A 19,403-nucleotide genomic window follows, 5' to 3' on the forward strand; every position below is an offset into this window, starting at 1 on the left:
AAAAAAAAAAAAACATTAATTTATATAGATTGTTGCATTGATTTTGTAAGGGTGTGAATCATGTATTAGAAACATACAAACTCCAAGAATAATTACAATAAAACAGAAAAAAGTCAAATAAACAACACTTTACGGTTTTCCCAGAGAGTCAAACAGTATTCCGGTACAGAAATTGAATAATGAAATGTAAAATAACACTGTATAGTCTTCATTGTTTTAATAATTAAGTAAAGTTATTAAAGTCACAAATGATGTACCTTATTGTGCCTGGATGCTTTAAACTCTCTTGAAAAGCCTTTATAACACATGCAAATGATTAAGTTTCACTCTGTTATGTTTATACTTTGCAATGACTTCACAAATGTCATGTATTCTTAATTGTTGATTAACTATAAACCCATCTTAACATTGCATGTCCTGTGATGTGTCTCTAACTATTTCATAACTGTAACAAGAGGCTATTCAATCCTAACTTACTGTTAAAACAGTTATCATACCATTATTTATCAACATGTGGCTCTTTTTGGATTCTCAGAAGCTATAGAAATTAAAAATATAACCATTGTTTTTGTTTACATCCCTCAAAATGGCCTATATGTGTAAATACACAGATATAAATCACTCATCAACATATATCATTTACTTTAATGCCCTACTGAACAATGCAAGTCACCTCAGAAAGAGTAGATGAACAGCAAATTTTCATTTCACTTCAAACAATCAAACCCAACAAACATGCCTCTGAAACATGTCTAACAATAACAAGAATAGCTCTATTGTACAGGCCGAGTCCTATTGTTTTGTGTTGATGAGAAAAACCTACACATCCGGCTCACATTAGCGTACATGCCCTTCTTTTGTGCGAGCTCATACCAACAAACGCCGCTGCCATGGAAGGTATTCATGGGAGATTTCCCTTCGCTCACTGTGTACATAAAACAACAATGATGTCAATGCCAACTAGTAAAAGGGGGATTTGTTGTGGGGTGCTTTAATGGCCTTAAAAGAGATGTTAATGGCTGATCGAAACAGACAATAGTCCACCTCAAATAAGTGACCCACACCGCAGAGAACGAGCAGACCGGATGACCCCGCACATACCTCCTCAATGGCTTTGCTTGGAAAAATGTAGCTCATTCATTTACTGATTCTGATCAGAAGCAAAATACTACTCGTAATTAAACAGAGAAGTCTTTAAAATGCTTTTTTTTGACTGGCTTGGTACGTTTTTATTTTTTACAGCAAAGAATTCACATAACTTGTTTACATTTGTGCTTTCACAGCAATTACAAATAACAACAGCAAAAACAAATACTGTAAATCAAAATATGCTCCTCTCAACATAAGGTTTAACACATTTCCTGAATAAATAAAGCAACTATATTGCACAATAAAGAACATTTGATGGCAATTGCTATCATTACTGTGAAAATAAGGTCTTCAGTAGTCTCTTGAAGAATTTTACAAATGAAATCCATCCCAATTAGCATGAGACACATGTATTAAATATTTTATAGCACATTATATTATGAATCATTAGTGGAAGCAGCTGCAAAACACAAACATTAAATCATTCATTCATTTCCCTTCGGCTTGGTCCCTTTATTCATTAGGGGTCACCACAGTGGAATGAACCACCAACTTATCCAGCATGTTTTACACAGCGGATGCCCTTCCAGCTGCAGCCCAGTACTGGGAAACACCCATACACACTCATTCACACACTATGGCCAGTTTAGTTTATTCAATTCACTTATAGCGCATGTCTTTGGACTGCGGGAAAACCGGAGCACCCAGAGGAAACCCACATGAACACGAGAACATGCAAACTCCACACAAAAATGCCAACTGACCCAGCCGGGACTCGAACCAGCAACCTTCTTGCTGTGAGGTGACAGTGCTAACCACTGAGCCACTGGGTTGCCAAAAGACAAACGAAGTGAAGTAATAATTTAAATAGTGATTCAAAGCACTTGAATAGTACAGTATTTTCTGATTTATTTCCACATAACTTCATTTAATCTTCTTAAGCAAGATACTAGATTAAAGCCACTGAGACATGCAATAAATCTGTGACTGAAAGCTGCTATAGTCAGTTTGCTTAATGCTTTTCTCTGAGTTCATATTTATAGGTGGTACTGTACTGTATATGACATTACATTGCAGGGAAGTATAGTTATTGTATTATGAAACCTGTGATTACAGCAGCTAGGAACTCATTTTTCCACAAATCAGAACCAAAAATCTTGACAAAACAAGGCAACTTTTCCATGAATCATGCACAAAATTATATCCACAGTGTAAGACCTTTACAGTTAATATAATAGGTTATAGTACAGTTTTAATTGCTCTTGAGTAAACACTATCCAGAGGCGAAACTGCTTTGTCAATACAACGGCCCTGTCAAGACATGTTTTTTCTTCTAAACTTGACATCCATCTAAAAAGACCAGCCTGACAAATGTCCAGTGCATTAGCTCTGTTACCGAACCTAGTGAGTCAGAATTAAATGTCACAGAAAATATGTAATTTACAGTAGAACACATTAAATTTCCGGCATATAAATAACACTCTGCTGAGTACATAAACAGCATGCAATTGTTTTCAATAGCATTTGATTTTAACATGTTGCTAAGCTAACAGAACTATACAAATCATGTTGTTTAACATGTTAAATGACATGAAATTTTACCGATTAGGTACACCAAGATGAATAGTAGTTCTGTTTGTGGCATAAATAGCATTGGTGTAGTCCTAAAATAAAAAGGTGGTGTACTATTACTCACCCAATCCAAATTTTAAAATAGGCAAAGAAACGACATAATTCAATGTGTCTTTGTTTTATTTGATATTTATATCAAACAAGGAAACACGTGTTTCTATAGTAAAAAAATGCAATATTCTAACAATCTATTGATAAACACACCTTGTGCTCACGGTCTGCACAGCTGTGGTTTGCTGACTAACAGAAAAACGAGTTTAGGAGCGTGATTTTGCCACCGTTTTTATATCAAATTTAAAGGGGACTGAGGCGGTCATTTAGTTAGTGTACAGTTCATACTGGTAATCGAAAAAGTTTTAAAGTGGCTGAATGGAAATATAGGAGGGCTAAAGCCATGCCCATGCTGTTTTATAATTTTACTTGAACATTTCCAGCGAGACATCATTCAGCTGATTTGTTGTGATCTTCGAAAAACTCAAATACTCAAACTCAATACACAAAATTTAGGGAAGTCTAACCACCAAAACAAGTGAGAATACTGAGGGTACAATCCTCAGAAGTCGTAACACCCAAACAGCTCGTGGAAAAAAGTAGACATGCTGAGTATACGTGCGTATAGCAAGGACTACACCACTGATAAATAGCATAGTGGAATGAAACTCACAACTGATTTTGAAAGTATTTGAAGTTAAGTTAACCGCATTGCTACAACACATAGCAGCTGAACATAGTCATTGTGAAAAGTGACATAAGAAGATTTGTAAACCTTACTTGTATCATAAATAAATGGCAGTCAATCCTCACAGGAGAATTCATTTCTCAAACAACTTCAGTAGAATCAGCATTTAGCATGACGAGCTAGCAGTACAGGTACAAAACCTTGTGATTTAACAACATAATCTTAAAGTGACTGATGTGGGAGAGCATCATATGACAAAACTCATGTCATTTATGTCACAAAACTCTACACAGAGGAGAATCCAGTTACAAAAGTGAGCTACTTGTGGCTACTATATAAGGATGGAGAAGTGATTTCAATACAGTTTGAAAATTAACATGTTGCTACGCTAACAGCACTTTTAGAAAACCTTGTAATGACTATTGTTGCCAATTTGGGACAACCCAATAAGGATAGCAAAACAGTGGACACCCTGGACAGCAAAACAGAGGTAACAGTTAGCATGTAGCTAAGTTAACAGCAATGTTACAAAATTTTGTGTTTTCTTTTCACCCTAATCATCATGAAATGTGCTGAATTGAGAGACAGACAGAATTTTGTGAAATTAGCATGTTGCTAAGCTAACAGTACATTTCACCTTATGATTTTAAATGAAAAAATTACCACATTGGGGGCACCTACAGTACATCCCTGCTGAAAAAAAACAGCTTAAAACAGCCTAGGCTGTTGGTTGATCAGCCTGGTTTTAGAGGGATTTTGGTCATTTCCAAATTTGCTAGTCAGGCTGGAAAATGACTAGCTAAAACCAGCTTGACCTGCCTGATTTAAGCTAGACATAACTGGTTTTGGCTGGGCTCCCAGTCTGGCTAAGCTGGTCAAGCTCGTTTTAGCTAGTCATTTCCCAGCCTGACCAGCTAAGACTAGGCTGGATATAGCTGAAACCAGCCTGGAAATGGCCAAAATGCTTTCAAAACCAGGCTGGTCGACCAGCTAAATCCAGCTAACAAGCTAATGGTGGTTTATGCTGTTTTTTTAGCAGGCATGGGGAAATACTGTCTATAACATATTACTTTACTTTGAATAACACAATTGACAACTAATTTCAGTAGTTGTCATGTGTCTGTGTAAATAGGCTACACAAATATTTGTTGTAATCATAATTAATTTGTCATTACATTTAAATATTTACATCACCTATTTTCAGCATACAAACTTATAAATGCATAATAAAAAACAAGCATTACTCCTGTCCACCATCTGAGATCCATTTTTCCACTTCCTGCACATTATTATAGGTTGGTCTATTTCTATGTTAGGCTGTCATTAACAACTCACTTGGCTCTTAAAGAGAGAAATTGTGATGCAAATTCATCAACATGGTTAATTATTGGTGAACCTCCACACAAACATCATTATTTTGGATTTTTATATTAGCAATGTTCTCTCAGTCAATTAAATCTAAGCAGTTTGGATCCCAAAATCAGTGTCTTAACGAAGGAGATGCCAAGAAGCGAGCAGGTAGCGGAAGAGGGCCATGCTGAGATCTTTTAGAGTCTGGACTTCTACACATACCACTCTTCTTTAGAGATCACAGAGCCGTCCATCTGAGGAATCATGTCCACTGAGACCTCCACCTCAGATCCGTACTCATATATGTAAGTCTGCTCATTAAACGCACATCTCTCATGCTCCTCAATCAGTCCTGTTCGATAGGCCTTGATCCTGCTGTCATGGCATGTGTGAAACTCCTGAACACTCCCTCCTAAGATACTGGAGCCCCTGTAGAGTTCCAGCTTTTTCTCTTCATCCGAGTCATCGGAGAAGGTCAGGCTGTGAGGTAATGAAGGGTGCGACGGCACATTGCCAGCCTTGCTGTAGCCATTTCCAAGGATTTGCTTCTTGGTACTGTAATCTCCTTTAAACATGCATCTCCGGCGATACAAAAACACTACGAGGAGCGTAACGGCAGCCAACAGCACTGTGCCACAAACAACAGCTCCACCAATGACGACACCGGCTTGCTGCTGATCCTGAAACACCTCGTGCGGGTAGCTAGGGAATTCTGGGTAAGAAAAGAGATGGTGCTAAAGAGAGTGTCGGAGAGAGAGGTGGTGACCTCTCTTAAATACAACAAAGGGGGTTTGTTAAAGACATTGTGTGCAGTTTTCTGTTTGTTGTTGATGAATTTCCTGTTAAAACAGGAAATGGGGTCTTAGATGATATTAAAAGGATTGACCTTGACATTAAACAGCCCATTTTCTAATACACTTTCACTAAAAGCTTTGAGAATAGTAATTTTTTATGGTTTTATTTAAAAAAAAATTTTGTTCTTTGAGGCTGCATTTATTTGACCAATTACACAGTGAGAGGATACTATTGTCAAATATTGTGACTGTTCAAAGTAAGTGTTTTCCATTTTAATATACTTTCAAATGTAACTGATGCCACTGATTTAAAGCTAAAATGTCAGTATGATTGAGTACTGATCCTTCAGAAATCATTCTGAAATGACTATTTAGTGCTCAAGAATATGTTTTATTATTATTAGTGTTGAATATGATTATGTTACTTAAAGGTGCAGTAGATGATCTGCCTAAATGCTACCCATTAGCATAATAGCTTTGAAATACAGTCTCTCCTCTGCCATCCAATGCCATGCCTCTTGAAATCATGAACGCGCACCGTAAAGATGACAGTAAACAATCCAAATCATGTCATTCGCTAGTTAGAAAACTACAGTATTTTATAATACTACAATTCTAAAGCACGTTTTCATTTGTGTAGCTAAACTTGTCATAATGTGCAATATTTCATGCATGCAAGGATCGCTGGTCTCACTCTCTCACAAGTCTTGTCCTAAAGCGACTATTGTATGCTTAGTACTTGGCCAGCAACGTGCAGGAATTACACTTATTACTAAGCCATACTTACGTACTATTTTAGACAGAATATTCAAAGTAGCACGGTAAACAATATAGCGCATCACAGGTTGTCATTGTTCAAAAAAGAACCAATGTAATGTATAAATAAAACCAACTTCACCTTAGTAAAGCAGGCCAGTTGAAATAGCACTATTTACTTATGTTTTGTTGTTAAACTAAATAAAAATCTACATTATCGATGCTGTAACAGGACATATGCAGGAATCCTAAAGGTAATTTCAATACCTTTTAAAGACTTTTTAAAGACCTCTGAATATTTTAAGACCTCATCACCACTTCAAGTTCTAATCAGTATCAGACGTTTAACTTAATAAACAGTTGTTAAAAACTAGTTGTAGTTAAATAAATCAATGGAGCACAACCATGCAACAGAACTCAGCTCAGAAGTTTAGAAGAGACAAAGCTTGAAAGAATAAATTAAGCGGTTGTTTTCAGCAACAGGCTTCAGCCACTGTTTAAATTTGTCTTTCTCCAACCAGGAGTACACAAGCTTACATTTTTTCATTTTGCCTTCTGTTTTACTACATGCAGAGAGCGTCACATCACCTTCCAGCGTTTGTCGCAAATAACCTGACATCACCCGGAAGGAGGAGCCTGGCCGGACACGCCCCGGCCCAAACTTATTGTGTAAAAACAATTTCTGAAATAGAAAAATAAATATATTTAATCTTTTTTGAAGTCAAACACTCTGGACACTGCTTGAACAAAATTTAAGTCCTCGTAGAAACGCGATAAAGACTATTTAATACCTTTTAAGAGACTTAATTTTCTCATAATTTATTTATCAACTTTTAATACTTTTTAAAACCCTGCAGACACCCTGTGTAAAACTGGCCTTATAAAATTAAAAATAGTCACATCAATCTTTCGCCGGAGGATTTCAGTGGCTAAACAACACTTCCGTGCATATAACCCATTCGTAACAAAATAATCTACACAAGCTTTGCATGACTAAAACAGTTTTAAAACAAAACATTAAAACATTACCTGTCCAAAAGAAATACTTCAGCCATGGTGTCATCCTTCCTCCAGCAAGCAAAAGTAACTCCAATATTGATTCAGGATTTTTCATTCATTTTCTTCTCGTCTTAGTCCCTTTATTAGTCTGGGGTCTTTTTTTTTATGCAGCGGATGCCCTTCCAGCTGCAACCCATCACTGGGAAACCTCCATACACACTCATTCACACACATATACTATGGATAATTTAGCTTTCCCAATTCACCTGTACCACAGGTCTTTGGATTTGTGGGGGAAACTGGAGCACCCGGAGGAAACACACGCAAACGCAGGGAGAACATGCAAACTCCACACAGAAATGCCAACTGACCCAGCTGAGGCTCGAACCACCGACCTTATTGCTAACTATTGCGCCACTGCGTCACCTGATTTAGGATTGTTTTTACCACTGTCACTCTCTCGTGTGCAGGTGAGTGTGGCACACGTGTATGCGCAAATGGCGGATCTGCGCAAACAGCTGTGCACATTTGTTGACAGTTTGGGCTACTTATAAAAAAAAAAATAGGAATCATCGGCCTGACAAATTTTAATTGGATGAACATTTTAAGTTTTATGCCCTTCCCAGAATATAAAAATACATAAATACATTTAGATCATTTACTTTAATCATTACTATTGGAATGTGAAGAGACTTTCAACAAGCACAACAAAAAATGTTTCTTAGGACAATCACCTACTGCACCTTTAATATTTTTGTCAGAACAATAATACATGTTTTCAGGAGTTTCAAATTGAAATGCATACATTTTGATATAATACACAGACTAAAGAGCCTTAAAAGCTCAATTTTGACAACACAAGGTCTTTAACAAAGAAAAAAGGGAGAAGGGATTTGGAAGACTTTTCTTCTTCTTTCTTTGTACAATCCACATAGAATTTAATCCCAGGTGCTGTCACTACACCAAAGAGACCAAACCATGCAGCAGGCCAGAAGGAACACACACATACCGTACGCCACATAAACACACAAGTAAATGTAAACATGCAGTTTCTATAGACCACACCTTATGCAAACAGCATGCAAAAAGAACATATAATTCAAGAGATCCTCAAAGAGCAAGGTTCATTCAAGAGCCACATGCAGAGTCAACTTGCAGCCACATGCAAAGCGCTAACCGAAACCAAACCTCCGAGCCAAAGAAATGAATATAGCTTCAGGCAGCAAGCGTTCCCATTGTTTATTGGCAAAACAATGGCGTGATAATGCTTATTAAGAGATGTTTCAGAGGCAGTTGAGAGCAAAGATACACATGCATCTTCACATGCACAAAAGCAGTTAAACCACATGCATATTGTGTAATTAACTTACCTGTCACTATGACCTCAACAGATGCAGAGCCTGAGCCAATGCTGTTGGTGGCGTCACAGACATATGTGCCTGCAATGTCATAAGTTACTGGACCTTTGAAGATCAGCACATCATCTCGAAGTTCTGCTGAACTTGGCAATGTTCCATTCAAGCTGAAAGGGAGAAATGAACATCAGGTTCTGGTTGAGGTTTTTAATGCTAAGTACAACTAAGAGAAGACCAAAATGATTCAATATACAGTGCATCCTGAAAGTATTCATAGCGCTTTACTTTTTACACATTTTTTATGGTACAGCCTTATTCCAAAATGGACAAAAAAATTTTTTTTCCTCAAAATTCTACACACAATCCTCCATAATGACAATGTGAAAAAATAGTTTCTTAAATTGGTGCAAAATTATTAAAAATAAAAAAGCTTAAAAATCACATGTGCATCAGTATTCTCAACCTTTTCCGTGAAACTCTAATCTGAGTTTAGGTACATTCTGTTTCCACTGATCATTCTTGAGATGTTTCAGCAGCTTAATTGGAGTTCCCCCGTGGTAAATTCAGTTGATTGGACATGATTTGAAAAGGCATACACCTGTCTATATAAGGTCCCAGGGTTACATGTCAAAGCACAAACCAAGCATGAAGACAAAGGAATTGCCTGTCGACCTCCGAGACAGGATTGTCTCGAGTTACAAGGCTGGGAAAGGTTACAGAACATTTCTGCTGCTCTGAAAGTTCCAATGAGCACAGTGGCCTCCATCATCCGTAAGTAGAAGATGTTTGGAACCACCAGGACTCTTCCTAGAGCTGGCAGGCCATCTAAGCTAAGTGATCGGGGAAGAAGGGCCTTAGTCAGGGAGGTGATCAATAACCCGATGGTCACTCTGTCTGAGCTCCACGGTTCTTCTGTGGAGAGAGCTAAAACTTACAGTAGGACAACCATCTGTGCAGCAACCCACCAATTAGGCCTTTATGGTAGAGTGGCCAGATGGAAGCCACTCCCAGCCTGGAATTTGCCAAAAGGCATCTGAAGGACTCTCAGACCATAAGAAACTAAATTCTCTGGTCTGATGAGACTAAACTTTAACTCTTTGAAGTGAATGCTAGGCGTTACTTTTGGTAAAAACCAGGCACCGCTCATCACCAGGCTAATACCATCCCTACAGTGAAACATGGTGGTGGCAGTATAGTGCTGTGGGGATGTTTTTCAGCAGCAGGAACTGGAAGAATAGTCAGGATAGAGGGAAAGATAAATTCAGCAAAGTACAGAGACATGCTAACTGCTCTTGACCTCAGACTGGGGCGAAGGTTTATCTTCCAGCAGGACAATGACCCAAAGCACACCGCCAAAATATCATTGGAGTGGCTTCATAACAACTCTGTAAATGTCTTTAAGTGGCCTAACCAGAGCCCAGTTCTAAATCCTATTGAACATCTCTAAAGAGACCTGAAAATGGCTGTGCACCATCGCTTACCATCCAAACTGATAGAGCTTTAGAGGTACAAAAAAGAGAAATGGGCAAAAATTCCCAAAGACAGGTTTGCCAAGCTTGTGGCATCATATTCAAAAAGACTTGAGGCTGTAATTGCTGCCAAAAAAGTGCATCAACAGAGTATTGAGCAAAGGTTGTATTTACTTATGTACATGTGATTTTTCAGATTTTTTATTTTTAATAAATGTGCAACAGTTTAAATAAAAATATTTCACATATTCATTATGGGGTGTTGTGTATAGAATTTTGAGGAAATAAATGAATTTAATCCATTTTGACATTAGGCTGTAACATAAAAAATTTGGAAAAAGTGAAACGCTATGAATACTTTCTGGATGCACTGTATTAAAAGGACTGTTCTGGAATTACAGCTACAGTTTGTGTCAGAGAATTGCTAGAGAAATCATTTTGACTTGACCATGAATTAATCATTACAGTAATACATTTAATCAATAGGCAAGACATGGTCCTGGAATAAATGTTAAAATAATCAACATGAACAACTTTAAGAAAAAGATAAACTTTGCATTCACAGATTAGCAGATGTAAGTTACCACAGTATAGGCTAAGGAATAAACACACAGCTGAATTATCAATTAAAAAGCGACAAATTTGTATTATTAAATATTACCTTGATTGAATGTTATTAAAAGTTATTATTATATTATGATAGTTAAACACCTATTCTCAAAATACATTTGAATCCTTAATGTTGTTTTATCTGTATGGACATTTATGCAAAATAATCTAAATAAAAAAAGAGGAATGTGCATTTCATATCACATTGATTTCAATGAGACTGTATATTTTGATATCTTCATTAATGTAGTTTAAATGTAGCATAGTTTGAATGATAAATAAAAGAGTACAGTGTTCAAATGAGTATTTATGTAGACCAAAGGGACGTACTATCTCCACTGATACAAAGAGATTGTTGGATTGGCATCAGCCAAGCAGGTCAGCTGAACGTTTTCTCTGTTCAAATACCAGTTTCCGTCAAAGCCCTCAATGATCACCTCTGGTTCGTCTGTAAACAAGAAGTAAAATAGAGCATACATTTATCCCGTAAATATAATATTTCTGTTTTCTAAAAACTCCATATATATAATCAATGTAGTCTATCTCATGCTTGCCCTAGCAGCCTTCGTTTATGCTCCTCTTTCCTTCCTTTATGACAAATTAACAAAACAATTGCTAGTAAGATCCACACTTAAAATTTGAAAAAAAATTAGACATCATTTTGGTTTGCAAAACATATCTCCAAAATCTTCCATTCATTCTAATCCGGTGTTCAGTCCGGATTAGTTTTTGAAATATATATATATTTTTTGTCTTTTTTTTACTGTAATCTGCCATAAAAGTCAAATAAAATAATAAAAAAAAGTGTACAAACCTTTAATTAAAACTATTTAATATAATACAAAAAAAAAATTCACCCAAAAATGAAATATGTGCCAGCATTTACTCACCCTTCACTTGTTCAAAACCTATTTGACCTCTTCTTTTGAACACAAAATAAGTTCAATTTGAAGAATGCTGGATAATGGTACCCATTGACTTCCACACAGCAAATTCTTTTCTACAGTACTATGGAAATCAATGGGTAACATCAACCAATATTTTTCAAAATATCTTCTTTTGTTGTTTAAAACCACATGAGGGGGAGTAAATGTTCATTTTTGGGAGAACTTTACCTTTAGATTCAATTTTGAAACCTTTTTTGAAAACTTGTCTGTCAGGTTCTGATCAATTCAATTAGATATGCACTGTTTTTTGTTTGGTGTTTCTGACTTTAATTAAAATGAATGATAATTAAACAAATATTTGACCCAAAAGTGAAAATTTACTCACTGTTTACTCTCACTCAGTTGGTTCCAAACATTTATGAGTTTCTTATGTCTCTTGAACACAAAAGAAGATAATTTGAAGAAAGGTGAAAACCTGTAACCTTTGACATCCACAGTGGAAATAAAAGAACTATGGAATTCAATGATCAAAGGTTTCCGACATTCTTCAAAATACCTTCTTTGTGTTCAACAGAAGAAAAAGAAAAGTCAAACAGGTTTGGAACAAGTGAAGGGTGAGAAAATGTTAAAAGAATTTTCATTTTTGGGTGAACTATTCCTTTACTTGGACAATTTTGAAAGAAATGAAAGAAATTTGCTTTTAACAGGCATCCAAACCACCTGGTTGACCTTTTATCCATAAGCTATAATTATTATTTTAATTGCTTTTTGTTTTTTTAAGGTGTGCACCTTAAAGGGTTAATAATCATTTCTTTCTTTCTTACTAACCACAAACATTTGAGCAGTAGTGTATTGCGAGGTTTCTTACACTGAATGTTGAGCGTGACGCTGTCTGTGTACTGTTCGTCATTATACGTGGAGATGCAGGTGAGCAGCTGTTGGTGTATTTCTCGACTGGGAACCACCAAGTAATCACTGCGCACTGTGACAGTCCCGTCAGGGTTGCTGATCTCCTGGGTGTTGGATTCTCCATCTAAATCAGTTTCCCATGTGATCACACTGGCTGGCTTCCCGTTGGCAGAAACACATGTGGCAACTGTCATCTTCAGATCTTTGGATCCCGCCACTATAGAGGGTGTGGACAGACTCATCTGGATCATCGGACGAGCTGCAGGACAAATACACCAAAAATCTGTGGATTACTGCAATATTCTGCGTCACTGTCTATACTGTAAAATATCATGGGTTCCACACAATCAATGTGTGTTGAGACATAAAATAATTGTTGTCCATCAAAAAACTAACATGTGTTGTTTCAGCACATTTTTAAAAAAGTAGTATGTACAAACAGCAAACATTGTTTTTTTGTGTGTGTATTTTTTTTGAGTGTATATAAAAAGCAGTTTTCATGTAAGCATCAAAAGAGATTTTTGTCTGTGGATTCAAAAAAAAAAAAACATTTTAAGCTAACGTGATGTCATTACGGTAAAATAATCTACAAAACACACTGCATCACAACCTTGGCTCAAAAGGCCTGTTACTCACCACAGTGACTAACGATAAGAGCTGAATTCGTAAGTGGTTTTGCGCTGCTCAGGTACTGAGAGTAATCTGATGATTGTGAGTTTGCAATTAATCACTAAAGCTTTATCACCAGAGGTTTAGCCGGTTTTATGTAACTAAGATATCTCTTAAACTCTCCCTATTCTAAATCTTGCAAGGACCTTGAACTTGCTCACAATTCACACAAAAAATGTATATGATTTTATTGCATATTATCCATACTAGTGAAACGCTAACATGCTAAGTCATGTTAGCTATCTGTCTATCCGTCCTTTTCAAACCATTTCAAACTTCTAGCTTTTACATATATTTTAAAGCTAAGCTTTTTTTATAGCTTTATATACTAGTTAGTGTGTTTGTCTTGTTTTCCAGCATAATATGTAAACATTGGGGTGATGCAGTGGCGCAGTAGGTAGTGCTGTCGCCTCACAGCAAAAAGGTCGCTGGTTCGAGTCTCGGCTGGGTCAGTTGGCGTTTCTGTGTGGAGTTTGCATGTTCTCCCTGCGTTCCCGTGGGTTTCCTCTGGGTGCTCCGGCTTTCCCCACAGTCCAAAGACATGCGGAATAAGTGAATTGGGTAGGCTAAACTGTCTGTAGTGCATGAGTGTGAATGAGTGTGTATGGACGTTATACAGAGATGGGTTGAAGCTGGTAGGGCATCCACATACTGTATACTGGATAATTTGGCGGTTCATTTCGCTGTGATGACCCCAGATTAATAAAGAGACTAAGCCGAAAAGCAAATAAATGAATGAATAAAATTTTTTTTAAAATTTAATTGCATTAAAATTATTGCAAAATATATTTACTTGAAAACCAAAATGAAGCAAGCTATTAGGCCTAGTTTTTTTTTAAATGTCCAAACATTTTCCAGTTTATGCTCAGATAAAAAAAAAGAAATCTGCTAATGAGCCAAGAAAAATAAGTGTAATTTAAAAAAGTATTTTTTTTCAGTTGTTATACTGAAAAACATTTAACTACACATACCGGACACTTTATTAGGTACTTTATTGCTAGTTCCAGGTTGGACTCCCTTTTACCTAAATTCTACGTGTCAAAGATTCAACAAGACACTGGAAATATAACTTAGAGACACAATTACTGGAGATTTGTCAGCTGCACATCCATGATGCAAATCTCTTGTTCCATCACATCCCAAAGGTGCTTTAGGCTGTACTCACACTAGGTACAGTTGCCTCGAACCGGGCCAAAGCACGCTTGTCCCGCCTCCTGTCTTCCCCGACGGCCCGCGCTCACACCACAAACGGGCTTCGGCACGCTTACGTCATCGCTTCTGCGCTGTTCATTGAGAAGCACAGTGGAGATTTCTCTAGTTATATCGTTTCAGTCATTTGATATGCCGTCAAATATTTCGCCAAACAGTCCTTAGGGATGCGGGGACACGCAGTCAGATATTTCGCCGAACAGATCCGCCACTTTTGGGGCTCATAAACAATCATAAAGCTCTCGACTCGTGCTGCAGGAATGAGGAGGTCTGCTGAAGGCGCGTAGCTGTCGTGCAGTGAGGGGTTTGCGTCTTTAATAAACTACGGCAGTTTGCGTTCACTGAACAGTAAGAATTATTAATAAATCCACATGAAACAGTCCCTTAAAAGTCACGTCTCGCTTTCAGTTTAGGGCTTTGGCGCGTTTTGCACTCACACACAAGCATACCGCGCCAAAGCCCAAGTGAACCGGGCTCAGGCACACCTCTTCCAACCGGGCCAGGGCCGGCCAAGTGAACCGTGCTTGAGCCCGATTCAGCGCACTCACACTTCTCAAACGATCCGGGAAACGGGCCTGGGCACGATACGGATGGCATAGTGTGAGTAGGCCCAATAGTGTGAATTGAGATCGGGTGGTTGTGGGGGCCATTTGAATACAGTGAACTCATTGTCATTTTCAAGAAACCAGTCTGAGATGATTCGTGCTTTATGACATGACATAACAATGTTATCCTGCTGGAAGCAGCCTTTAGAAGATGTGTCATAAGTGTGGCAAGAAAATATCCCTGCACACCATTACACTACAACCACCAGTCTGAACCATTGATTCAAGGCAGGATGAATCCATGCTATCATTGTTTTTGATGCCAAATTCTGACCCTACCATCCGAATGTCGCAGCAGAAATCAAGACTTATCAGACCAGGTAACGTTTTTCCAATCGTCGATTGTTCAATTTTGGTGAACCTGTATTGTAGCCTCAGTTTCCTGTTATCCTCTTCCTGTGGTCTTCTGCTGTTGTACCCCATCTATTTGAACTGCAGCAAATCGTCTTGACGATGCCTACATGCCTAAATGCATTGACTTGCTGCCATGTGATTGGCTGATTAGAAATTTGCATTCACGAGCAGTTGGACAGGTGTACCTAATAAAGTGGCCAGTGAGTGTATATGTGAATGAATCCCTTTTCTTTGTATGACACATTGACAGTACAGTGCATATTTACTGGAGAATTACCTTAAATGTTGAATATGCAGTATAAAATCAGTCTACAGCCTTTCATAGACAATTTAGGACAGTATACGTTTTTCGTAGAAGTGTGAAAGTTAAAAAAAACAATTACTGCATGGAATTTATAAATGTACGAATTTTTTTTTTACTGGAGGAGTTAAAAATACTAGGCAAAAATCTATTTTATGCAGTGCAGATGATACTAGGAGCATGCTGGCATTACATACCAAAAACAGTGAGATTGACCATGTTCTCTCTGTTGCCTGCTGGGAAGGTTGTGTACTCGCAGATATAGGTGGACTCGTCCGTCAGTTTTAGTCTGTTGAAAACTATGGTGGTGTCCTCTAGGGATGGCGTGCGTTGGCGAACGGCTGGGTTCTTGAAGCGCACACGCTCTCTAAAGGGGTTCAGCACCGAGACCCCCAGGGCTGGATTGGCGATGGCCACGTTCTGCTTGGTGCCATTGACCAGCTTCTGCCACGTGACCTGGGAGATTTTTACAGGTGGGTTGCTGTTGACAAACTGACATGGCAACTCCACCTGTGAACCCACAAATCCTGCTTTACTGCTCTCCATCTGGACCATTTGGCCATCAGCACCTGGGAAGAGAAAGATAAACAACAATACTCAACAAGTGGGTGAACAAGAACTAACAACACGATAAATGAACCTACAGTCAATTTAATTATGCAAAACCTGAAGGAATGATTTCAAACTTCTGGAAAGCTGATAGCAACATGCATTTGATGAAATACAGTCTCCAGTATGTAAAAGACGATAAAGAAAAAGAATTGCCTGCAAGTCATAGGGTAAAAATTGTGTATGTGTGTGTGTGTGTGTGTGTGTGTGTGTGTGTGTGTGTGTGTGTGTATGTGTGTGTGTGTGTGTGTGTATGTATACACTACTGTTCAAAAGATTAGTTTTTTTTATTAAATAAATAAATATTAATTCAGTGGTTAACACTGTCACCTCACAGCAAGAAGGTCACTGGTTCGAGTCCCGGTTGGAATAGTTGGCATTTCTGTGTGAAGTTTGCATGTTCTCCCTGTGTTTGCATGGGTTTCTTCCGAGTGCTCCGGTTTCCCCCATGGTAAAAATACTAAATGCGAATTGGATGCACTGCAGGTGAATTGGAGGAACTAAAATTAGCCATAGTGTATGAGTGTAAATCTGTGAGCGTATGGGTTGTGGCTGTAAGGGCATCCGCTACTTAAAAACATTTACTAGATAAATTCATATGATCAAAAGCAACAGTAAATACAATAATAAAGTTACCAAAGAATTTTGTTTCAAATAAAGGACAATTTAAACTTTCTATTCACCAAAGAATTCAGATATATAATGTCTGTCTCTGTCTCGCTTTCTCTGTGTGTGTGTGTGTGTGTGTGTGTGTGTGTGTGTGTGTGTGTGTGTATGAAAATCCACAAATCTTTTAAAGATTTAAATTAAATGACATTTTTGAAGAACAAAGACTAAACATATTGAGATAATTGTAAATTTTAATGGCAATAACATTTCACACTTTTACTGCTTTATTGATGTTTGATTTAAATTAACTTTGGCATGTTCAGATCCGATCACGGGATTGGAAATTGATTGGAAATTGATTGGATCAGAATTGGACGTAACCTTCCAATCAGGATTCAAATATATATGTATATATATAGTCTCATTATTTTTTTTAACACATCTATAGTTATGCGGTGGCACAGAGTTAGACCTAATTCTTGACTTCACACAAAAACAGCAACGTGTGCGGCATGACATCACTTTGTTGCAGAGATGCTGTTGGTTTAATGCCGGCAAGGTAGAACACGGAAGCAGCTTGAAGCAGAGAGCGCGAGTATGTCTGTGGTCTGGAGGTATTATAAAGTTAATGACAGCAACATTGCCATAGCAAACTGTGAGATATGTTAACTTGGGATTAACTGCTGGGTATTTTAAGTTGAGGTGCTATTTGTTTTTATTTTAGATTTTTTTATATTTTTAAGTCCAAAAGTGAAGAAATTATGTTTTTGATTGCTCAAGCTACCTCACAGAAGCGTTAAGAGAGTTGTTGAATGCTAAAATAAGGTGAAATAAATTAAAATAAGAAACAATCTGTATTTGTTTTTTCTTTTTATGTATAAAGTATCAGATCAGGCTTTGGTATCGGTAGATATCAAAATTAAATGACTCAGACTCAAGGGCAAAAACACCTGATTGGGACATCCCTAAATTAAATGCATTGTGAGTGAGAATTAGGGACATCTTAAAAAAATATAGAAAATGCTAATCCAACCTTTAGATTTTGAATACATTTTACAAATTGATCCAGTCAACAACACTTCAAAACAATGCAAAGGTACAATGAAAAAATTATTATGGGTATTTTTACCCTAATAGGGTAAATTGCTCACTCAGGCTAAAACACAAAGATCCATATAGTAAATATGCATCCTGTGCATTCATAAATGGGGTGATTAGCTGATTAACTTCCCTAATGGCTGCATTCAGCTTACTGAGTAAAAAGGTTTCTCTTTCCACTGATACAACAGCATGTGAATGAAGGAGATAATTAAAAGATGAAAGGCCTGTTTCACTGCATGGCCTGTGGAGTGTAAATACTGTAAGGTGCTGCAGCTCCTGCTGACTGAGAATGGGCTTAAATCAAACTGTCTAAAAATAGGAGGGTTTAAGAACCACGTCTACAATAAGATGCAGAAAGGTGATTCTCCTGCTCCGACTAAAGGGAGTCTGTAAACAGAGTCTGTGTTTACCTGCAGGACGGGTGCGCGATAGTCCAATCAAAAGCCTCCAAACAACCAGAGGAGTCCTATGGTGTTAAACCACTTAAAAACAGTAGACAATCCCTCTCCAAAATAAGGCTGCACTTTAGTGTGCCAAAGACCCTTATGTAACCATAAACACTGCACTTTTTTCCCTTTTTTGAAGAATATTCTAGTAGTGTTTGGGGGAGAAGTGCTCAATGAGGTCACATGAAGTATTTGTATGTTTTAAGTGATGAAAAAAGAGGCTGTGGAATTCAAAACACATGCTACTTATATTTATATCCTTTTTAGTAACTGAAACATGCTACACGTCTTTTTTTTTTTGTACTAAAAGGTTTGCTATAACGACAATGCGGTTCCATCAACTGAGAAGACTGAACAATAAAAAAATAAATAAACAAACAAATTAATGTCAAATGCTTTTCCATTACTCCGATAACTAAATTACACCTATGTCTTGTAAAGCTAATTCAGTTCAAACTTTTTAGGAAAAGTTGAAGAACATTTGAAAAATAAATAAATAAATTCATAATTAATAAATAATTATATATATATATATATATATATATATCATGATGTTTCATTATATATATTATCATATATATCATTTGTGTGCTATTTTAGCATAACTGGATAGTTTTGTTATATTTGCATTTGCTTTTGTTAAGGTTTTAGTTATCTGGTTATGTTTTAATAAAAATTATGATGATGATAATAATAATAATAATAATAATAATAATAATAATAATAATTATTATTATTATTATTATTATTATTATACAAAAATACAATATACTAAAATGCAAATGATTAAAAAAAAATGTAAATACAAATATTTGAAGGAACAAATTGTTTAAGTGTAAACAATTAAAAATGAAACAGAAAATCAATAAGGTTCTTTTACTATTGGGATATATTGTAGTTTTTATTATATTGTTAATATTATTTTGTGTATTTGTTATTTTACACTTTTTAGTTTCATTAGTTTTGTTTAAA

General features: G+C 36.9%; 1 protein-coding gene across 11 annotated transcripts in view; it reads right to left on the reverse strand.

The window, feature by feature from the left end:
- nectin1a (nectin cell adhesion molecule 1a) overlaps positions 1–19,403 on the reverse strand; it is a 54,884-nt gene that overhangs the window by 4,408 nt on the left and 31,073 nt on the right. For 4 of the 11 annotated variants that reach the window (XM_073934207.1, XM_073934206.1, XM_068215757.2 and 1 more), the window contains 4 exons: positions 15,864–16,235; positions 12,488–12,787; positions 11,063–11,180; positions 8,670–8,821 (listed from right to left, as the gene is read on the reverse strand). In XM_073934207.1, coding sequence (XP_073790308.1) covers positions 8,670–8,821; positions 11,063–11,180; positions 12,488–12,787; positions 15,864–16,221 — 928 coding nt within the window. In that variant the 5' untranslated portion in view covers positions 16,222–16,235. 11 annotated transcript variants of the gene reach the window in all.

The sequence above is a fragment of the Danio rerio genome, chromosome 21 (genome assembly GCF_049306965.1).
Source record: "Danio rerio strain Tuebingen ecotype United States chromosome 21, GRCz12tu, whole genome shotgun sequence".
NCBI classification, from domain to species: Eukaryota; Metazoa; Chordata; class Actinopteri; order Cypriniformes; family Danionidae; genus Danio; species Danio rerio.